Source organism: Coregonus clupeaformis, unplaced genomic scaffold, assembly GCF_020615455.1.
Source record: "Coregonus clupeaformis isolate EN_2021a unplaced genomic scaffold, ASM2061545v1 scaf0735, whole genome shotgun sequence".
Lineage (NCBI taxonomy): Eukaryota > Metazoa > Chordata > Actinopteri > Salmoniformes > Salmonidae > Coregonus > Coregonus clupeaformis.
In genome coordinates, this window is record NW_025534190.1 from 13,890 (window position 1) to 38,157 (window position 24,268).

The 24,268-nt window shown below is 43.6% G+C and overlaps 1 protein-coding gene across 1 annotated transcript; it reads right to left on the reverse strand.

Moving 5' to 3' along the window:
* Positions 1-1,886: 1,886 nt before the first annotated feature.
* Positions 1,887-23,939, reverse strand: LOC121560241 (C-type lectin domain family 4 member E). The gene is made up of 6 exons (XM_045216533.1): positions 23,804-23,939; positions 23,538-23,639; positions 23,221-23,433; positions 22,959-23,101; positions 2,522-2,622; positions 1,887-2,217 (listed from the first exon to the last, which is right to left on the reverse strand). Exons 1-6 carry the CDS (start codon positions 23,937-23,939, stop codon positions 2,073-2,075), a joined length of 840 nt encoding a protein of 279 aa, XP_045072468.1. The 3' UTR covers positions 1,887-2,072.
* Between the last annotated feature and the right edge of the window lie 329 nt (positions 23,940-24,268).

The window sequence follows — 24,268 nt, forward strand, 5'->3', positions numbered from 1 at the left end:
ATCTACCTAGACTGTATTAGAACACAGATAACTAACCCAAACCCATCTACCTAGACTGTATTAGAACACAGATAACTAACCCAAACCTATTACATTTACATTTACATTTTAGTCATTTAGCAGACGCTCTTATCCAGAGCGACTTACAGTTAGTGAATACATATATATTTTTTTGTAAATATATATATATTTTTTTTCATACTGGTCCCCCGTGGGAATCGAACCCACAACCCTGGCGTTGCAAACGCCATGCTCTATCAACTGAGCTACATCCCTGCCGGCCATTCCCTCCCCTACCCTGGACAACGCTAGGCCAATTGTGCGCCGCCCATGAGTCTCCCGGTCGCGGCCGGCTGCGACAGAGCCTGGATTCGAACCAGGATCTCTAGTGGCACAGCTAGCACTGCGATGCAGTGCCTTAGACCACTGCGCCACACAGCATCAATAGAGTGAGATTCTACATCTGTAGGAAGGGTCTGTTCTTTGAGCTATCAGGCTAAGAGTCCTGCTGTGTGTCTGTGTGTGTGTGTGTTACCTGAGTACTGGTCTCCTGGTCCATTATTAGGAGCAGTGTCTGCTGTCACTTCTCTCTTGGTGCTGGTCTCACCGTCTCTCAGGGTGTCTGCATTGATGTAGATATCCACAATCCTCTCCTCCATCTCATCTCTGTCAAACTTGACCTTCTTGTTCATATCTGGATCGCCATAGATTAACTTTGACATATTTAACAATGCCTGGGTCTTTCTTTCTATGTAGGTCTACTATACGTTAAGTCTCTGCTTCCAGTGATATCTCTGTCTCTGAGTCATCTGTGTTTCTCTGTCTGTGTGACTGCTGTAGGTGTTAACTCTAGGGAAGTATCAACAAAATGACACGGGTAGTTGTGGCTATGCTAATACAAAAAATAGAACAAGTTTGCATACTTGTGTACGTACTTGTGTGCATGTGTGTGTGTGTGAGAGATTGTTACAGTGCTTATTGTTAAACCATTTTCTGTGGCACAATATAAATCATTCCATGTCTCTACATGGTCATCTTGTCCAGAGTATATCTCAACACAGTCCTCCTGCCCAGGGAATGGGACTTGCTATTTGTGGTGATGGACAGGACACTATCATACCAGGAAGATATAGATAATAGAGGGGAAGTGGAGAACAAAGTCTAGCTGTTAACATATATTAAATATCATATGTAACAGCCCCAAGATAATTCAGGGAGTTTCCAGAATTCCCCCTTCCTTTCACATTTCTGCTGATTTGGACCCTCTGTTTTCGCCCAAATATACATCAACATGTTCAGGAGGTCCAGGACTACAAACATGGGTCATTATAATGTCCATACAATAGATGTGACACTACAAACTGCTCCAAGTGGATATTGAGGGTGGGTAGGCTTAACCAGTGAGGATGAGATGACAACAGAAACCACCAGGGCTCTCCTCTCACTTGATGAACCTGATTGGTGGAGAAGTTTTTGAGTGACAGCTGGTTGAACCATTGCACTTCCCTCTTTTGGGACCCATATAGGGGAACAACAGTCAAATATGAGCATTTGATATTGTGCTTATATGTAACTTGACAACAAAGACTGACTGTCATAGATGATTAAGTAACATCCTTTGATACCCTTTGATATCTCTACTACACTCCTATACAGTGTATGTAATGGTGGTTTGGTAGGGTTGAGAATGTTTGCACCAGACGTAAATGGGAGCATGTAAATATATGTAGCAAGTAAGAAGAATGTATTTGAATTGTAATTGATTAAATGCACTGCATGTAGAGTGTGCAAAAAGTCAAATGCACTAACTTCATGTTGTATCTGATGATGTGTGAAACATAACTACTGGTACACAATAAGCAACAAACAGGAAATAAGAAGGACTTTTATTAATATGCTACTACAAACAAATAATAAGTGTGTTCGTAGGTTTGAGACAGAGCGAGAGAGAGAGAGAGAGAGAGAGAGAGAGAGAGAGAGAGAGAGAGAGAGAGAGAGAGAGAGAGAGAGAAGGAGGAAGTTATTTGCACTGTAGGCTACTGTACATGTTACAGTATGTTGTCATGTTGATGTTAAACCACTTTTTCACAAATCCAGTTGAGTTTGCTGTCACATGACATGTCATTCCATGCCTTTAGAGGACTCTGATCTTTGTGTATCTCAGCACAGTCCTCCCCAGTAGGACCAAAATTATCAGGCTGTTTGACATACCAGTACCTACAGGGTTAAAAACAGTCAGATATCATGGTTAATTCCAGTACCTACAGGGTTAAAAACCATCAGATATCATGGTTAATACCAGTAAATGCAGGGTTAAAAACCATCAGATATCATGGTTAATACCAGTACCTACAGGGTTAAAAACCATCAGCTATCACAGTTAGAACATCACAATCCTAAATAATATACAGAAATGCTTCATCTTAAAGTTAATTTTGTTGACTGCTATCATCAATGACAGTAACCTGTATAGAAAAAGGTTGAATGGAGTCTTATTGACAGATTAGTTATCATCTTTCACCCTGTGGACAGTGGTCTGCCGTCCACCCATTTCCAGGTCCCCTCCTGAACAGAGTCAGTCAGACCAATCCAGACTCTCTTCTTGAGGTTGTACAGAAATGTCTGTTGTCGAGAAACATAAATATATATACACTACCAGCCAAAAGTTTTAGAACACCTACTCATTCAATTCTTTTTCTTAATTTGTACTATTTTTTTACATTGTAGAATAATAGTGAAGACATCAGAACTATGAAATAACACATATGGAATCATGTAGTAACCAAAAAGTGTTAAACAAATCAAAATATATTTTATATTTGAGATTCTTCAAATAGCCACCCTTTGCCTTGATGACAGCTTTGCACACTCTTGGCATTCTCTCAAACAGCTTCATGAGGTAGTCACCTGGAATGCATTTAAATTAACGGTTGTGCCTTGTTAAAAGTTAATTTGTGGAATGTATTTCCTTTTTAATGTGTTTGAGCCAGTCAATTGTGTTGTGACAAGGTAGGGGGGTGTACAAAATATAGCCCTATTTGGTAAAAGACAAAGTCCATATTGTGGCAAGCACAGCTCAAATAAGCAAAGAGAAATGACACTCCATCATTACTTTAAGCCATGGTCAGTAAATACGGAAAATGTCAAGAACTTTGAAAGTTTCTTCAAGTGCAATCACAAAAACCATCAAGCGTTACGATGAAACTGGCTCTCATGAGGACTGCCACAGGAAAGGAAGACCCAGATTTACCTCTTCTGTAGAGGATAAGTTCATTAGAGTTACCAGCCCAAATTAATGCTTCACATAGTTCAAGTCACAGACACATCTCAACATCAACTGTTCAGAGGGGACTGTGTGAATCAGGCCTTCATGGTCGAATTACTGCAAAGAAACCACTGCTAAAGTACACCAATAAGAAGAAGAGATCCGCTTGGGCCAAGAAACATGAGTAATGGACATTAGACAGGTGGAAATGTGTCCTTTGGTCTGGAGTCCAATTTGGAGATTTTTAGTTCCAACCACCGTGTCTTTGTGAGACGTGGTGTGGGTGAACGGATGATATCCGCATGTGTTGTTCCCACCGTAAAGCATGGAGGAGGAGGTGTAATGGTGTGTGGGGTGCTTTTCTGGTGACACTGTCTGTGATTTATTTAGAATTCAAGGCACACTTAACCAGCATGGCTACCACAGCATTCTGCAGCGATATGCCATCCCATCTTGTTTGGGCTTAGTGGGACCATCATTTGTTTATCAACAGGACAATGAACCAACACACCTCCAGGCTGTGTAAGGGCTATTTTACCAAGAAGGAGAGTGATGGAGTGCTGCATAAAATGACCTGGCCTCCACAATCCCCCGACCTCAACCCAATTGAGATGGTTTGGGTTGAGTCGGACCGCAGAGTGAAGGAAAAGTAGCCAACAAGTGCTCAGCATATGTGGGAAGTCATTCAAGACTGTTGGAAAAACATTCCAGGTGAAGCTGACCTCTCTCTCTCTCTCTCTCTCTCTCTCTTTCTCACCTGTTCCTTATCGCTGTTTATGATCACCAGGTCTGCTCCTCTCTCCAGACAGTCCTCTCTGCTCTCGTTCCAGGTGTTAGTCTTGGTAGACAGGAAGTACCAACTGGATTCAAACTTCTGCCAGCCTTCAGGACAGGTTTGTTATTCAAGATCAAAAACATTAATTTCCTTCAACTTATCAAACTAAACAGTTAATGAAAGAATACAGACACACTGTAAAGTGTGTGGGATTAATGATAATGTATGATTGTAAGTTTACTGACTGAGATTGGTAAGCCTCCTGTTAAGAATCTCTAACTCAGTCTGTAGCTGGTCTCTCTCTTTAGTCAGGGTGTTGTAACTGGTCTGTAGCTGGTCTCTCTCATTAGTCAGGTTGTTGTAGCTGGTCTGTAGCTGGTCTCTCTCTGCAGATGAGTTGGTCTTATATGCTAAGAAGCTCTTAGAGACCCCATCATCTGTCACAACAACAACAAAGTTTATCATTAAACGAGATAATCACAGAACTGCTGGTGAATTGTAACTTTTATAACTTCAGACTTACAGTGGACATACAGGCCTATGATCCCAGCCAGTAGAACACACAGCAGACCCAGACACACTGCAGCAACTCTGGAGGATCTCTTCCCTGAGCTATCAGGCTCTGTGGACACAGATACTGTACATAGCATCATCAATGAGACACAATCGAACATGGACCATATAGCGCAGGGATCATCAACTAGATTCAGCCGCAGGCAGATATTTGTGTTTTGCGAATGGTCAGGGGGCCGGAACATAATTGCAAATAATTAGCAGACTGCAAATTCACCGCAAGAAGCCCAAATAGATGTGAAATTGGACTAAAACGTAATAATTTCAAACCTTGTGTCAAGTCTTCCTCTGAAGCTGCCTCCCCTCCTTGTTCGGCCAGGCTTCGGCGGTTGTCGTCACCGGCCTTCTAGCCACTGCCCCTCCATATCTCATCATTCCATTTGTCTTGTCTTGTCAATTACACACACCTGGTTCATATTCCCCTCATTAGAATGTGTTTCAGTGTTCCCTCTTCCCCCTTGTCCTTGTGGGTGATTGTTTCATGTGAGATGAGTGTAGCTCGGTGGAGCTACCTGTTCTTTGTATTGCCAAGGTATATTTTCCCCGTGTGCTGTTTTTAGCACTGGACTGTTGCCGCTATTCTGCGTAACTGTGTACTACGGAATAAACTCTGTATTCTGTGATTTACCCTCCTGCGCCTGACTCCTTCAAATCACATTCTCAAACAATCTCCCACCCGCTATGGAGTCAGCGGGAGAGGAGCGCATGTATGGAGTCGTGACACGGGTCCAGGAGCATTCAACGATGCTAGCCAGCTTGGGAGAAGCGATGGATCGGGTTCTTCAGGTCATCCAACGCCTGGAGAGTAGAGACCACGATCTGTCAAGACCAGCTGGGCGACCGGATCCAGCCACCAACACTCCAGCACCTAGAGGGATCCATATATCCCGACCACGGGAGTTTGACGGGACAGCTGCTCTCTGCCAGGGATTCCTCCTCCAACTCGAGCTTAATTATTCCTGCATCAGCCCGGCCCCATCGGAGCGGGAGAAGGTGTCTGCCCTCGTCTCCTGCCTCTCGGGGAAAGCTCTGGAGTGGGCCAACGTGATCTGGAACGAAGGAGGAGCCACGTTGGACAACTACGGGGAGTTCGCTCGCCTCCTTCGGACTGTCTTCGATCACCCGCCCGAGGGTCGAGAGGCGGGCGAGCGGCTGGTCCACTTGAGGCAGGGGATGAGGACTGCGCAAGACTTTGCCTTGGAGTTCCGGACTCTAGCAGCTGGGTCCGGGTGGAACGAGCGGGCCCTTCATTGAACACTTCCGGTGCCATCTGCAGGAGGATGTCCAAAGGGAGCTAGCCTGCCGGGACACCATGTTGTCCTTCACGCACCTGGTGGACATGGCCATCCGTTGGACAACCTGCTGGCGGCAAAAGGACGTCCTGGGGGAGGTCTGCCCGTTCCATCCCCGCCCAACTCGGATCCCGAGCTGATGGAGCTGGGTGGAGTGATGATCCGAAAGAGCGGAGGACGACAGCGCCAGTGTCACTCTGGTGGCACGAAGGGACATTACACCGCACAACGTCGTCAGCGTTCTTTTGGGTCTGGAAACGGCAGGCATGGCACTCTCGCATCACCCCAGGTATCGAACACCCACACTCGTTCAGAGTCCTCTGCTGCGCACTGTACCCTACCCATCTACTTTCCTGATCACATGGTAGTTCCCCAGTGTAAGGCGCAAGTCGATTCAGGCGCAGCTGGGAACTTTATGGACAGGGCATTCTCACACAGTCTAGGCATTTCATTGGTTCCCCTATCCATTCCACTCCACATCAGAGCACTTGATAGTCGACCATTAGGGTCAGGGTTTGATAGGGAAGTTAAAGCACCAGTCACCATGATTACCCACGAACTCATTGCGAGCAAGTCACTTTTTTTTATTATTGAGTCTCCTGCTTTTCCTGTGGTGTTAGGTATCCCTTGGTTAGCACTCCACAACCCCACCTTCTCATGGCCGCAGAGGGTTCTCACGGGGTGGTCGCGAGAGTGTCAGGGTAGGTGTCTAGGTGTTTCCATTGGTCCAACCACGATGGAAAGTCCAGACAGTACCTCCACCATGCGCATTCCCCCCGAATACCTCGATTTGGCGCACGCATTTTATAGAACGCAGGCAACCAAGTTCTCACCTCATCGGGCGGGGGATTGCACGATAAACCTCCGGGTAGACGCTGTGCCTCCCAGGAGTCATGTGTATCCCCTGTCACAGGCTGAAACGGAGGCTATGGAAACATATGTCACCGAGTCCCTGTGCCAGGGGTATATACGTCCCTCTACTTCACCCGCCTCCTCAAGTTTCTTTTTTTGTGAAGAAGAAAGATGGCGGTCTGCGCCCTTGCATTGATTATCGACCACTGAATAAGGAGACGATACGATTTAGTTATCCTCTCCCCTTCATTCCTTCAGTGATCGAGTCAATGCATGGGGCGCGCTTCTTCACCAAATTAGATCTCAGGAGTGCGTACAACCTGGTGCGTGTTCGAGAGGGAGATGATTGGAAGACAGCATTCTGCACAACCACGGGGCATTGTGAATACCTGGTGATGCCCTACGGTTTGATGAATGCTCCATCCGTCTTCCAGTCCTTTGTGAACGAGGTGTTTCGGGACATGCTTGGTCACCGTGTAGTGGTCTACATCGATTACATTCTGGTGTATTCTGATGCGCGGGCTGAGCATGTGTCCCTGGTTCGCAAAGTGCTTGCCCGACTGTTGGAAAATGACCTTCATGCCAAGGCAGAAAAGTGTTTTTCCAGCAGTCCCTCTCCTTCCTCGGATACCGCATTACCACCTCAGGTGTGGAGATGGAGGGAGATTGCATTTCAGCTGTGCGTAATTGGCCGACTCCAACCACGGTTAAGGAGGTGCAGCGCTTTCTGAGCTTCGCCAACTACTATCGGAGGTTTATCCGGGGCTTTGGCAAGGTCGCAGCTCCCATTACCTCTCTGTTGAAGGGTGGGCCATCCCGGCTCCGCTGGTCTGCTGAGGCTGACAGGGCTTTCAGTAACCTGAGGGGTCTGTTCATCTCAGCCTCTGTACTGGCCCACCCTGATCCATCACTACCGTTCGTAGTGGAGGTGGATGCGTCCGAGGTAGGGATAGGCGCTGTCCTGTCTCTACGCTCGGGCACGCCTCCCAAGCTCCGCCCCTGTGCCTTCTTCTCTAAGAAGCTCAGCCCGGCGGAGCAGAACTACGACGCTGTTGTCCGAGCCCTGACCATGTGGAGGCATTAGCTCGAAGGGGCGAAACACCCTTTCCTCGTCTGGACGACCACCGTAACCTGGCGTGCATCCGGGCAGCGAGGAGGGTGAATCCTCGCCAGGCCAGGTGGGCCCTATTCTTCACCCGGTTTGATTTCAAACTATCAGTACTACCATACTACCGGTTAAGAAGAACGTGAAGGCAGACGCATTGTCATGGCTGTATGACACAGAGGAGAGGCCCAGAGACAACACCCCCATACTCCCAGCCTCCTACATTGTGGCGCCGGTAGTATGGGCAATGGACGTGGATATAGAGCAGGCATTACGCACAGAGCCATCTCCACCTCAGTGTCCAGCTGGGCTGCAGTACGTGCCTGCTCTTATCCGTGACCGTCTGATCTACTGGGCACACACGTCACCCACCTCTGGTTACCCAGGTATCGGTCGTACAGTGCTCTGCCTGACCGGAAAGTACTGGTGGCCTACCTTGGCTAAGGACGTGAGGGTGTATGTCTCCTCCTGCTCGGTGTGCACCCAGAGTAAGGCACCTAGGCACCTCCCAGCGGGTAAGTTTCAACCTTTACCAGTTCCACAACGACCATGGTCTCACCTGAGCATTGATTTCCTTACCGATCTTCCCCTCTCCCAAGGTAACACCACCATCCTGGTCATTGTGGACTGCTTTTTCCAAGGCCTGCCGCCTCCTTCCTCTGCCCGGTCTCCCCACGGCCCTGCAAACTGCGGAGGCCCTGTTTACACACCTCTTCCGGCACTACGGTGTACCAGAGGATATAGTGTCTGACCTGGGTCCCCAGTTCACATCCAAGGTCTGGAAGGTGTTCATGGAACATCTGGGGGTCTCAGTCAGCCTGACCTCTTGTTTCCACCCCGAGTCTAATGGGCAGGTGGAACGGGTAAATCAGGATGTGGGTAGGTTCCTGCGATCCTACTGCCAGGACCGGCCGGGGGAGTGGTCGGTGTTCTTGCCATGGGCCGAATATGCCCAGAACTCTGTCCGTCACTCCTCCACTAACCTAACGCCATTCCAATGTATTTTAGGTTACCAACTGGTTCTGGCACTGTGGCACCAGAGCCAGACCGAGGCTCCTGCGGTGGATGACTTGTTTCGGCGCGCGGAGGAGACGTGGGACACTGCCCACGTCCACCTCCAACGTGCCGTGCGTCGTCAGAAGGCCAACGCTGACCGCCACCGCAGTGAGGCCCCGGTCTTCGTACCGGGTGATCGGATCTGGCTCTCGACCCGGAATCTGCCCCTCCGCCTGCCCTGCCGGAAGCTGAGCCCGTGGTTTGTGGGGCCGTTCAAGGTCCTGAGGAGAATCAATGAGGTTACCTATAGGTTATTACTCCCCTCTGATTACCGTATTAACCCCTCGTTTCATGTGTCTCTCCTCAGGCCGGTGGTGGCTGGTCCGCTCCAGGAGTCTGAGGTGCGGGATGTCCCTCCGCCTCCTCTGGACATCGAGGGGGCCCCGGCGTACTCCGTCCGTTCCATCCTGGATTCGAGGCGTCGGATGGGGGGCCTTCAGTACGTTGTGGAGTGGTAGGGGTATGGTCCGGAGGAACGGTGCTGTGTCCCAGTGAGGGATATCCTCGATCCTTCCCTGTTGCCATCCGGCTCGCCCTGCTCCGCGTCCTCCTGGCCGTCCCCGAGGCCGGGGTCGGTGCGCTGCTGGAGCAGCGCGTCAAGTGGGTGGGGGGGTACTGTCACAACTTCCTCCGAAACTGCCTCCCCTCCTTGTTCGGGCAGGCTTCGGCGTTCGTCGTCACCGGCCTTCTAGCCACTGCCTCTCCATATCTCATCATTCCGTTTGTCTTGTCTTGTCAATTACACACACCTGGTTCATATTCCCCTCATTAGTATGTGTTTAAGTGTTCCCTCTGCCCCTTGTCGTTGTGGGTGATTGTTTCATGTGAGATGACGGTAGCTCGGTGGAGCTACCTGTTCTTTGTATTACCAGGGTATATTTTCCCCGTGTGCCTGTATTTGTTCCAGTGTGCCTGTTTTGCGCACTGGACTGTTGACGCTATCCAGCGTAACTGTGTACTACGGAATAAACTCTGTATTCTGTGATTTACCCTCCTGTGCCTGACTCCTTCAAATCACATTCTCACACCTTGTTTACGTTAGTGTGTGTCTCTCTTTATTATACTTGGGAATAATTGGGAACAGATTTCCAAAATTTAAATCAATAGGAGCTGATTTCCTGGTGTTTTTACAGTCTGTTATGTCCCAAAAAAAATTAAATAAAGAAACTTGATATAGTGATTGAAACTAGAATTAGCGCAATGACCTCCATGCCATAAACCTCCAGTCAACTCTAGTTAGCAATGGCTCACAAAACCACCTATAACTTTCTTCATACTGGATATAAAGTCATACAAATGGTATCCACAAACTCATCTGACTGTGGGGAAGTAGATAAAGGGCATCATTGCCAAAATCCTGAAGTATCCCTTTAATTAAAATGTTCACTTAGTCTCCCATTGATATAAATGAATGACTAAGTCTAAATTTGACTTAAGTGGAAGATAGGATTCGCCCCATATGATCTCAAAGTATGAAGAATCTATTTTGTATGATCTCTAAGTGGAGGAAAAATAGCTGCACATTTAAAGTGGTGGTTTCTCACCCCCATCTCTCTTTTTGTTGAGGGGGACTTGTGGTTGTTAAAGATACAGCTTCTCACTGCAACAGGAAATATAGTGGCCATTTACAGTTAACCCCTAGCCTTGCTAACGTTAGCCAGACAGCTAATGTTAGTAGAATTCATAACATATCATATGTTTAGCAAATTCATAACATATTGTAAGTTTAGCAAATTCGTAACATATCATGCAAATTGTAATTCGTAACATATCATACAAAATGGATGATGGTTATCCACACATTGATACATAACATATGAAAGGTAACATATCATACTAAATAGAGTGTCTTGCTTTACGTACAGAATACAAATGAAATACTTTGAGACCAGGTTGGAAATACACAGTGGCGAGTTACATAGGACTTTATGAACATGAAAATAAATGTTTCTGCAGTTAGTATACATCCTACAGAGCCTCGAACATTTCAGAATATTTAACCTCTAATCTTAAAGGAACAACCTTTCATTTAGGAGATGTAGTATTTAGAATTTTATGTATCCATTTTCACAAGTATGTCATTTCAAAAGCTTTCCCTTGTGAAGTAAGGTATCTTAATTTGGAAAACACATTGTATTATGTTAATAAATATTAAGAATCTGTTCGTTACAGTTTGTTTTACTCAGTTGACTTTTGAAGCCTTGGGGCATGGGTATCGGCCAACCTCATTACATTAACATAATGTAAATTGTTTGTGTGGCAGTTGGAAGAATAATAACTATTGGTTTACTCTCCGATGTGTGTGTCTCTGTGACTACAGTGTACTTACCAGTATTCTGAGATTCAGATTGTTTATCTATGCTCCTGTTCACTGTATCCTGTCCACAGCTCTTCCTGTCAACATTAGCATACATCTCCTCAGACTGCTCCATATAAAGGCTCATTCTAATTGCCCCCTCAAAATATACTTTGGTACTTTATGGAGCTGCAAACAGTACAACGGACAGTATATTCTGTGGTATATCCTCTTAAACAGCTGCTTTAGTTTAACAGTCTGTGTCTGAGAACGTACAGTGTTATAGATTTAGGGAGGAGTTCACACCTTAACCAGTGGTTTGAGCAGACAGCAACCTCCAGGAAGAGACACAACAGTAGATAGACATGCATGAGTGAGTGGGTATGTAGCAGACAGGTTCACTGGTGCATGGTGCATTGTGCTGCAATTGGTCACCTGCAAGTTGTCCCTTGTACAGTGAAGGTTGTGAGTCATGGCTCATTAGCATCTTTTGTTTTGTTTTACTTAGCATAAGCCTATGTCAAATCACATGACATGTTTCTAGTAAAATAATGAAGAGTCATTTTCCAGAGTACAATATGTCTACATCCTCTCCTCTAAATCTAAACACAACTATTAATGGTCTTGTTTTTTCTCTATTCCTCATTCTCTTAATGTTCTACTTCTTCCTCTATGTCTCTCTGACACTAAGGCTCTATCTCAATCAGTCTTTCCTAGATAACTCTCCTCCCATCTGCTCTCCTCCTATCTCCTTTAATCTTATCTCCTCTCCTCCTATCTCCTCTCCTCCTATCTCCTCTCCTCCCATCTCCTCTCCTCCCATCTCCTCTCCTCCCATCTCCTCTCTTCCTATCTCCTCCCCTCCTATCTCCTCTGGTGGTTGGATACAGTGCTGAATGTTTAAGTGATGATTCCACCTAGTGGTTAATGTGAGAGATGAACTCACCATAGAGGTGAAATAGTGGTATTACAGACTTGCCTACGGGCTCTTTCTCAATTCATCATTCTCACATCCTCCCCCCCCCCCCTCCTTCTCAAAACAAATTGGAGAATAATATCCTAGTGGAGGGACCTTGGACCTTCTCCTCTAATAGGGTTGAGTGTGTGTGTGTGTGTGTTCACTGAGTGCTTGTCTCCTGGTCCATTATTAGCAGCAGTGTCTGCTGTCTCTTCTCTCTTGGTGCTGGTCTCATCGTCTCTCAGGGGGTCGGCACCGACGTAGATATCCACAATCCTCTCCTCCACCTCACCTCTGTCAAATTTGACCTTCTCGGTCAGCATAGATGGCCTCAGACATCTCCAACAACTGTTTGTGTTTTCAGTCTATTCTCAGTTTCTGGTCCTGTCATTGCCCCTGTGTCTCTGTGCTTTTTCTGCTATGACCTTTCATAAAAATGTACTACATTCATGTTGACTCTGATGATGTGTGAAACATAACTACTGGTACACAGGAAACTACAAACAGGAAATAAGTAGGACTTATATTCATATGATACTACAAATAAATACAACTTGTGTGTGCATGCATGCGTGAATGTGGGTTTGAGAGAGAGAGAGAGAGAGAGAGAGAGAGAGGGAGCGAGAGAGAGAGAGAGAGAGAGAGCGAGAGGGAGAGAGAGAGAGAGAGCTAGAGGGAGAGAGCGAGAGAGAGCGAGAGCGAGAGAGACAGAGCGAGAGAGAGAGAGAGAGAGAGAGAGAGAGAGAGAGAGAGAGAGAGAGATGGAGCGAGAGGGAGCAAGAGGGACCGAGAGCGAGAGGGAGAGAGAGAGAGAGAGAGAGAGAGAGGGAGCGAGAGGGAGCGAGAGGGAGCGAGAGCGAGAGGGAGAGAGAGAGAGAGAGAGAGGGATAGAGAGAGAGAGAGCGAGAGAGAGAGAGAGAGAGAACTGGCACTTTGGATTTGAAATGATACAATGACTATGAGGTTTAACTGCAGACTGACAGCTTTCAGTTCAAGGTATTTGTGCATTTGTATATCTTTAACTTTCTCACTCATCATTATTCACAATTCATTCAGCATGATCTGTAATCATGGTAGCATCCACATTATTGTAGAAATGTTTAGAAACACATTATATACTTATTTACAATAAAAGTGACTCCAAAATGGCACAATACATTATTTACTATCAATTTCTATTGGGCACAAAATAATCAGAAACACAACCAAAACAAACAGGAAATGCATCCAACGAGTTTGTAGAGTCACAAGCTTGATGTATTCATTGCGTGCTATGAATATGGGACCAAGTACTAAGCTTTGACTGCTTTAATACACATATAAGTGAATTTCTCCCAATACTTATGGTCCCCTGAAATAGGGGATTGTGTACATAAAGTGCTGTAATTTCTAAACGGTTCACCCGATATGTATGAAAATACCCTAAAATGAAAGCTGACAGTCTACACCTTAACCTCATAGTCATTCTATTATTTCAAATTCAAAGTGCTGGAGTACAGCGGCAAAAACTAAACATAAATGTGTCACTGTCCCAATACTTTTGTAACTCACTGTATAAATATTTATCTTTCTCAACAACAGGAGTTTCTCTTCAATCTCAAAAAGGAAGTCTGGATTGGTCTGACTGACTCTGTTAATGAGGGGACCTGGAAATGGGTGGACGGAACAGCACTGACCACCGGGTGAGAGTTGAGACCTAATCTGTAAAGAAGGCTCCATTCAAACTTTTTCTATGCAGGTTTTTGTCATTGATGGCAGCAGTCAACAAAGTTAACTGTAACCCTCTCACCAGGCTCGAATTTGACTCTCACAATATTACCTTATTTAGAATATCTGAACAGCATGGGATATTAGGTGAGAAGGACATCTCCAATAAGAATCCCTATTGTAAACTTGCTAGGGTGAATGACAAATAGGGTATTAACTTCAGATAGAATGATTATAGACTTGGTTATTGTTATAAGGATATGCTTTCCCATGCATTAAATGAAACTGAAACAGTAAATGACTCCACCAATACAACAGACATAGGGTTCAAGATCTATATTAATCAAATGTTCAATGTATGACATCAAAAGAAATAAAAATAATAAACCCCAATGATTTTTCCACAACCCATGTCCAAATTATTTGCAAGCTTGCTTAAACCCTGGGCGCGCGTTAGAGCTCATAAAAAAATGACGACATACATGAAGTCCCGAAATCCACCCCACATTTGTAGTTACTCACTACTTGTAGATAATGCCTCAGCAAAATATAGTAGTTCCGTGCAGGTGTCCTCACAAGATCCACAGCGAACACAGCTATCAATGCAGCCAGTACTCGGTAGCAGCAACAGACATCCGTTGGAAACCCGAACTCGTTGATCGTCACAAGCAATTCTCTCCAAGTCTTGCACGATGCTAGGCTAACCTCTAGGATGTCGAATGTCTCCACAATGCGACGGCAGCTTCAGTCTCTACTAGGTCTTTCTTAACGAAATAATAAACACTCTCTTATAGAAATAAAATCAGGATTTCCCTTTAAAAAACTCTGTAGGTATGGTTTTGTTCTCTCTTTATCGTTTCCTTTGGTCGTTTTTCCTTCACCAACCCCACTAACGTCTCTCCTCTCCCTTCTTTCAACCTTTCCCTCTCTTTTCTTTCCCAGCAACCAGTCCACTCTCCCATTGGCCACAACTTAACAAGTTACCTCATTGGTCAAAACTTTAACGAGATACGTGGGAAACTTAAACTTAAAAGTAAACCAACCTATTCACTTGTAAAAAAAATTTAAACATTGCTTCAAAAGAAATGCATTAATGACATTACAAATCAGGAGCTATTCGATCACCTTTTAAATCTAATACCAATGAATTATAACAAATCAACTCTATACTTGGTTTTAGCAAGGTATTACATAACTTTAAGATGAAAAATGTCTGTATATTATTTAGATGTTGTAACTGTGATATCTGACTGCTTTTAACCCTTTAGTCTCTCTCTCTCTCTCTCTCTCTCTCTCTCTCTCTCTCTCTCTCTCTCTCTCTCTCTCTCTCTCTCTCTCTCTCTCTCTCTCTCTCTCTCTCTCTCTCTCTCTCTCTCTCTCTCTCTCTCTCTCTCAATTCAATTTCAATTTCAATTTCAATTTAAGGGCTTTATTGGCATGGGAAACGTGTGTTAACATTGCCAAAGCAAGTGAAGTAGATAGTAAACAAAAGTGAAATAAACAATAAATATTAACAGTAAACATTACACTCAGAAGTTTCAAAAGAATAAAGACATTTCAAATGTCATATTATGTATATATACAGTGTTGTAACAATGTGCAAATATCTCTCTCTCTATACCTCTCTCCCTCCCTTCCTCCCCAGGTTTTCAGAGATGAGAGATTTTATTTTCCATGATTCACTGGACTAGAGCTCAATTAAGAAATTGACTTTATTTTAGAGGAAACCAGCTCACTCACCAGAAAGCAAATTATGAAGCCTGTCTCTCTGACCAGTCAGGTTGTTGTATCTGGTCTGTAGCTGGTATCTCTCTTTAGTCAGGGTGTTGTAACTGGTCTGTAGCTGGTCTCTCTCTTTAGTCAGGTTGGTTTTATAAAGAGAAAAATGCTTCTCTTCAGAGTCTTTGATGATTCTGTTTTCTGGAAAGGATTGATACATATAGCAATTGTAAAAAGCACAATTTCTTAATGCAACTGTAAGTTACAGGCATTAAAAACAAACAGTCTAAACAATGCTAAAAGTGGACAGAATATCTTGGATGTGGTTTGCAAGTTCCTTAAACATGTCTAACAGAGGAGGAATTTAGTGAATTTGGACCTTGTTGTGAAAGTCTGATATAGTGTAATGATTAGATAACAATACACTCACAGACTAGTCTCAGGGAGATGTTGAGAGTGACTTGTAGAACACACAGCATCCCAAAGCTCACAGCAACCATCCTGTAGAGTCTTCTCCCTGATTCCTCAGGTCCTGAGGAGATACACACTGATGTGAGAACACACACACATGCACATATACCCACCCCCCCCGACACACACACATACACACTCACACACACACACACACACACACACACATATACACAAGCACGCATACACATGCATGCATACACTCACATATTCAAGCAAGCACGCACCTGCACACACATACCCCCACACACCTACAATCACAAACACTCACACGTAAGCACACACATCTCCTCTCCTTCTATCTCCTCTCCTCTCCTCTCCTCCTATCTCCTCTCCTCTTATCTCCTCTCCTCATATCTCCTCTCCTCCTATCTCCTCTCCTCCTATCTCCTCTCCTCATATCTCCTCTCCTCCTATCTCCTCTCCTCATATCTCCTCTCCTCCTATCTCCTCTCCTCTCTCCTCTCCTCATATCTCCTTTCCTCCTATCTCCTCTCCTCCTATCTCCTCTCCTCCTATCTCCTCTCCTCCTATCTCCTCTCCTCATATCTCCTCTCCTCCTATCTCCTCTCCTCCTATCTCCTCTCCTCATATCTTTTCTCTTCATATCTCCTCTCCTCTCCTCCTATCTCCTCTCTTCATATCTCCTCTCCTCCTATCTCCTCTCATTTTCCTCTCCTCTCCTTCTATCTCCATTCCTCCTATCTTCCTTCTCAACACTATTAGAGGAGAAGGTCCAAGGTCCCTCTCCTAGGATTGTATTCTCCAATGTGTTTTGAGAAGGAGGGGAGGAGAGAGGACGTGAGAAAGAACCAAGGAAAGATGAATTGAGAAAAAGCCCGTTGACAAGTCTGTAATACCACTATTTCACCTCTATGGTGAGATAATCTCTCTCTTTAACCACTAGGTGGAAACATCACTTCACCATTCAGTACTGTATCCAACCATCAACATAATAACTACTAGAGAGAGAGAGAACATTGTAATAGTAGGCAACTGTTAAACAATTATTTTTTTGAAAGAATTGTCACCATTCCATGTCTTTACAGAGTAATCTTGTCCATAGTATATCTCAACACAGTCCTCCTGCCCAGAGAACTGACCACCATTATCAGGCTGTCCTGCCCCCCAGTACCTAAACAACACAGAGAACCAGACAGTCAGACACTGTGGTACAAACATCCTCCTCAATTATAGACATAGCCCTATGTTTTTTCAGCTTTAAAGCCACACTCTGTAAGATGTAGATACCATCATCAAGAGTGGGTCATCAACAATGATCATTATTTGTTAGTTAATTACATTTTCATATGAAAATACCTTATTTACATAAATAGGTAAATAGGCCTAGCAACCAGCACTTCTTACAACTAGTTGACAAGCAATGAACATATGACACAAATTCACAGTTGACAGAAAGGCCTATGATCGAACACAGAGCAGCCTCATACACACTGCAAAATATACAGATGTAGGATCTTAATTTGAGCAGGTTTGCTATAACTGGAAAATAGTCCTGCAGCAACAGGAAATGATAATTATTATGATAATTATAATTAATGGAGTTTTTTCCTTCTTCTTTAGGGCAAATCAAGTCTTACATTTCAATGTGGAAATTACAAACTCTAGGAACCTTTTTAAACCTTGAATACGCTAAAAGTTTGCATTTCCTGCTATTCAGGAAAATTCTCAGCATCAAAAGAGTGATCAAAATGAGATCCTACATCTGTAGGAAGGGTCTCTTCTTTGAGCTATCAGGCTAAGAGACATGCTGTGTGTGTGTGTGTGTTACCTGAGTGCTGGTCTCCTGGTCCATTATTAGGAGCAGTGTCTGCTGTCTCTTCTCTCTTGGTGCTGGTCTCAGCGTCTCTCAGGGTGTCTGCACTGATGTAGATATCCATAATCCTCTCCTCCATCTCACCTCTGTCAAACTTGACCTTGTTGTTCATATCTGGCTCAGCATAGATGACCTTTGACATCTTTAACAATGCCTGGGTCTTTCTTTCGATGTAGGTCTACTATACGTTAAGTCTCTGCTTCCAGTGATATCTCTGTCTCTGAGTCATCTGTGTGAATCTGTCAGTGTGACTGCTTAGGTGTTAACTCTAGGGAAGTATCAACAAAATGACACGGGTAGTTGTGGCTATGCTAATACAAAAAAATAGAACAAGTTTGCATACTTGTGTACGTACTTGTGTGAATGTGTGCATGTGAGAGATTGTTACAGTGGTTATTGTTAAACCATTTTCTGTGGCACAATATAAATCATTCCATGTCTCTACATGGTCATCTTGTCCAGAGTATATCTCAACACAGTCCTCCTGCCCAGGGAATGGGACTTGCTATTTGTGATGATGGACAGGACACTATCATACCAGGAAGATATAGATAATAGAGGGGAAGTGGAGAACAAAGTCTAGCTGTTAACATATATTAAATATCATATGTAACAGCCCCAAGATAATTCAGGTAGTTTCCAGAACTCCTCCTTCCTTTCACCTTTCTGCTGATTTGGACCCTCTGTTTACTCCCAAATATACACCAACATGTTCAGGAGGTCCAGGACTACAAACATGGGTCATTATAATGTCCATACAATAGATTTGACACTACAAACTGCTCCAAGTGGATATTGAGGGTGGGTAGGCTTAACCAGTGAGGATGAGATGACAACAGAAACCACCAGGGCTCTCCTCTCTCTTGATGAAACTTATTGGTTGAGGAGTTTTTGAGTGACAGCTGGTTTAACCATTTCACTTCCCTCTTTTGGGACCCATATAGGGGAACAACAGTCAAATATGAGCATTTGATATTGGGCTTATATGTAACTTGACAACAAAGACTGACTGTCAAAAATGATTTTGATACCCTTTGATATCTTTGATATCTCTACAACACTCCTATACAGTGTATGTAATGGTGGTTTGGTAGGGTTGAGAATGTTTGCACCAGACCTAAATGGGAGCATGTAAATATATGTAGCAAGTAAGAGGAATGTATTTGAATTGTAATTGATGAAATGCACTGCATGTAGAGTGTGCAAAAAGTCAAATATATTAACGTCATGTTGTATCTGATGATGTGTGAAACATAACTACTGGTACACAGGAAGCTACAAACAGGAAATAAGTAGGACTTTTATTAATATGCTACTACAAACAAATATAACAATAAGTGTGTTTGTAGGTTAGAGAGAGAGAGAGAGAGAGAGACAGAGAGAGAGAGAGAGAGAGAGAGAGAGAGAGAGAGAGAGAGAGAGAGAGAGAGAGAGAGAGAGAGAGAGAGAGAGAGAGAGAGAGAGAGGAAGTTGTGTGCACTGTAGGCTACTGTACGTGTTACAGTATGTTGTCATGGTGATGTTAAACCCTTATCTCACAAATCCAGTTGAGTTTGCTGTCACATGGCATGTCATTCCATGCCTTTAGAGGACGCCATTCTTTGTGTATCTCAACACAGTCCTCCCCAGTAGTACCTGCATTATCAGGCTGTTGGTCATTCCAGTACCTACAGGGTTATTAACAGTCAGATATCATGGATAATACCAGTACCTACAGGGTTAAAAACAGTCAGATATCATGGTTAATACCAGTACCTACAGGGTTAAAAACAGTCAGATATCATGGTTAATACCAGTACCTACAGGGTTAAAAACAGTCAGATATCATGGTTAATACCAGTACCTACAGGGTTAAAAACAGTCAGATATCATGGTTAATACCAGTACCTACAGGGTTAACAACAGTCAGATATCATGGTTAATACCAGTACCTACAGGGTTAAAAACAGTCAGATATCATGGTTAATACCACTACCTACAGGGTTAAAAACAGTCAGATATCATGGTTAATACCAGTACCTACAGGGTTAAAAACAGTCAGATATCATGGTTAATACCAGTACCTACAGGGTTAAAAACAGTCAGATATCATGGTTAATACCAGTACCTACAGGGTTAAATACCATCAGATATCATGGTTAATAACAGTACCTACATGGTTAAAAACAGTCAGATACAATGGTTAATACCAGTACCTACAGGGTTAAAAACAGTCAGATATCATGGTTAATACCAGTACCTACAGGGTTAAAAACAGTCAGATATCATGGTTAATACCAGTACCTACAGGGTTAAAAACAGTCAGATATCATGGTTAATACCAGTACCTACAGGGTTAAAAACAGTCAGATATCATGGTTAATACCAGTACCTACAGGTTTAAAAACAGTCAGATATCATGGTTAAAACCAGTACCTACATGGTTAAAAACATGCAGATACAATGGTTAATAACAGTATCCTACAGGGTTAAAAACAGTCAGATATCATGGTTAATACCAGTACCTACATGGTTAAAAACAGTCAGATATCATGGTTAATACCAGTACCTACAGGGTTAAATACCGTCAGATATCATGGTTAATACCAGTACCTACAGGGTTAAATACAGTCAGATATCATGGTTAATACCAGTACCTATAGGGTTAAATTCCATCAGATATCATGGTTAATACCAGTACCTACAGGGTTAAAAACAGTCAGATATCATGGTAATGCCAGTACCTACAGGGTTAAATTCCGTCAGATATCATGGTTAATACCAGGACCTACAGGGTTAAAAACCATCAGATATCATGGTTAATACCAGTACCTACAGGGTTAAAAACAGTTAGATATCATGGTTAATACCAGTACCTACAGGGTTAAAAACAGTTATATATCATGGATAGAACATCACCATCCTAAATAATATACAGGCATTTTTCATCTTAAAGTTAACTTTGTTGACTGCTATCATCAATGACAGTAACCTGTATAGAAAAATGTTGAATGGACCTTTATTCACAGATTAGTTATCATCTCTTACCCTGTGGACAGTGATGTGCCGTCCAACCATTTCCAGGTCCCCTCATTAACAGAGTCAGTCAGACCAATCCAGACACTCTTCTGGAGGTTGAACAGAAATGTCTGTTGTTGAGAAAGATAAATATATATACACTACCAGCCAAAAGTTTTAGAACACCTACTCATTCAAGGCTTCTTCTTTATTTTTACTATTTGTTTACATTGTGGAATAATAGTGAATACATCAGAACTATGAAATAACACACATGGAATCATGTAGTAATCAAAAAGTGTTAAACAAATCAAAATATATGTTATATTTGAGATTTTTCAAATAGCCACCATTTGCCTTGATGACACCTTTGCACACTGTTGGCATTCTCTCAACCAGCTTCATGAGGTAGGCACCTTGAATGCATTTCAATTAACGGTTGCGCCTTGTTAAAAGTTAATTTGTGAAATTTCATTCCTTCTTAATGCGTTTGAGCCAGTCAGTTGTGTTGTGACAAGGTTTTATACCAGTATCTGTTCTTGACATATTATGGCAAGAACAGCTCAAATAATCAAAGAGAAGCTACAGTCCATCATTACTTTAACACATGAAGGTCAGTCAATACAGAACATTTCAAGAACTTTGAAAGTTTCTTCAAGTTCAATCGCAAAAACCATCAAGCGCTATGTTGAAACTGGCTCTCATGAGGACCGCCACAGGGAAGGAAGATCCAGATTTACCTCTGCTGCAGAGGATAACTTCATTAGAGTTACCAGCCTCAGAAAATGCAGCACAAATAAATGCTCCACAGAGTTCAAGTCACAGACACATCTCAACATCAACTGTTCAGATGGGACTGTGTGAATCAGGTCTTCATGGTCAAATTGCTGCAAAGAAACCACTACTAAAGGACACCAATAAGAAGAAGAGACCTGCTTGGGCCAAGAAACACAAGCAATGGATATTAGACCGGTGGAAATAAGTCCTTTGGTCTGGAGTACAATTTGGAGATTTTTGGTTCCAACCACCGTGTCTTTGTGAGACGTGGTGTGGGTGAACGGATGATCTCCACATGTGTTGCTCCCACCGTAAAGCACGGATGAGGAGGTGTTATGGTGTGGCGGGGTGCTTTGCTGGTGACACTCTCAGTGATTTGTTTAGAATTCAAGGCACACTTAACCAGCATGGCTACCACAGCATTCTGCAGCGATACGCCACCCCATCTGGTTTGGGCTTAGTGGGACTATCATTTGTTTATCAACAGGACAATAACCCACACACCTTCAGGCTGTGTAAGGGCTATTTTGCCAAGAAGGAGAGTGATGGAGTGCTGCATAAGATGACCTGGCCTCCAAAATCCCCAGACCGCAACCCAATTGAGATGGTTTGGGTTGAGTCGGACCGCAGAGTGAAGGAAAAGCAGCCAACAAGTGCTCAGTATATGTGGTAACTCCTTCAAGACTGTTGGAAAAGCATTCCAGTTGAAGCTGACTGAGAGGATACCAAGAGTTTGCAAAGCTGTCATCAAGGCAAAGGTTATGTTATTTCATAGTGTGATGTCTTCACTATTATACTACAATTGAGAAAATAGTACAAAATAAAGAAAACCCTGGAATGAGTAGGTGTGTCCAAACTTTTGACTGGTACTGTATATATTTACATGTTTGATTATATCTACCCCCTGTACACCGATATTCTCTCTCTCTCTCTCTCTCTCTCTCTCTCTCTCTCTCTCTCTCTCTCTCTCTCTCTCTCTCTCTCTCTCTCTCTCTCTCTCTCTCTCTCTCTCTCTCTCTCTCTCTCTCTCTCTCTCTCTCTCTCTCTCTCTCTCTCTCTCTCTCTCTCTCTCTCTCTCTCTCTCTCTCTCTCTCTCTCACTCTCTCTCTCTCTCTCTCTCTCTCTCTCTCTCTCTCTCTCTCACTCTCTCTCTCTCTCTCTCTCTCTCTCTCTCTCTCTCTCTCTCTCTCTCTCTCTCTCTCTCTCTCTCTCTCTCTCTCTCTCTCTCTCTCTCTCTCTCTCTCTCTCTCTCTCTCTCTCTCTCTCTCTCTCTCTCACCTGTTCCGCATCACTGTTTATGATCACCAGGTCTGCTCCTCTTTCCATACAGTCCTCTCTGCTCTCGTTCCAGGTTTTAGTCTTGGTAGACAGGAAGTACCAACTGGATTCAAACTTCTGCCAGCCTTCAGGACAGGTTTGTTCTACAAGATGAAAACATGAATTTCCTTCAACTTATCACACTAAACACTTAATGAAAGAATACAGACACACTTTAAAGTGTGTGGGATTAATGATAATGTATTACTGTAGGTTTACTCACTGAGATTGGTAAGCCTCCTGTTAAGAATCTCTCTCTCAGTCTGTAGCTGGTCTCTCTCTTCAGTCAGGGTGTTGTAACTGGTCTGTAGCTGGTCTCTCTCTTCAGTCAGGGTGTTGTAACTTGTCTGTAGCTGGTCTCTCTCTTCAGTCAGGTTGTTATAACTGGCCTGTAGCTGGTTTCTCTCTTTTGAGTCGCGATGACCAATGACTCCACCTGTAAAAGGGTAAAGTTAATCAAACATGTAACTACCACACCATTAATGATTAAGTATGATTAAGTAAGCTACTTAAGTCTCATTGACAACTTACTAAACTTACAGTAGACAGACAGGCCTATGATCCCAGCCAGTAGGAGAACACACAGCAGCCCCAGACACACTGCAGCAACTCCAGAGGGTCTCTTCCACCACTGAACATGTACTGGATCACAAATGATTAAAGTAAGGACTTTGGTGATATGTTTTACTGTATCATCCAGGATTGGGACAAACAAAGCTATAGTACTATAGGATAATCTCACCTGTAATGTGTGTGTTTAATTTGTGTGTGTGTGTGTGTGTGTGTGTGTGTGCGTGCAATCTTACCTGAAGCAACAACTCTTGGACTGGGCTTGAAGGCTCTTACGTTGCCATATAATTGGCCATCAATGTCTGTGTTATTCATTGCATCAGGCTCGTCGTCTTCAATTCTGTCTGAGTTTTCATAGACTCCCTCTGACATCTTAACACACTTGTGGTCAAATACAGTAACTTCTACTTCTAACCTCAGCTCTAATGTACGTCTGTACCTTTCGTCTCCCTGGACTGTACTGCCTCTGTGTGACTTATGGTAGTGAATCTCTTTATCAGTCAACCACAGTAAAGGGGAAACTGTCAAATCAACACAACACTGGCCACCACGTGACTTGCACCAGCCTTAGTTTCTAATCTAAACATGGTTGTTTCCCATCCGTTTTAAATGATTCAATATATAATTGAAGTGATCATCTATTTTAGCAGATACAAAATTGGACATAGATCTTAGAGCATTACTGAGGCTTTGACATCCCA

What these genes read in the sequence shown, in the direction of transcription:
- LOC121560241 (XM_045216533.1), bottom strand. Translation starts at nt 23,939, where the DNA reads ATGTCAGAGGGAGTCTATGAAAACTCAGACAGAATTGAAGACGACGAG. An exon ending in CATAGGCCTGTCTGTCTACT is followed by an intron (nt 23,434 to 23,537) that starts GTAAGTTTAGTA and finishes ACCCTTTTACAG; the next exon opens with GTGGAGTCATTGGTCATCGC. An exon ending in GGCAGACCACTGTCCACAGG is followed by an intron (nt 2,218 to 2,521) that starts GTGAAAGATGAT and finishes TTAACCCTGTAG; the next exon opens with GTACTGGTATGTCAAACAGC.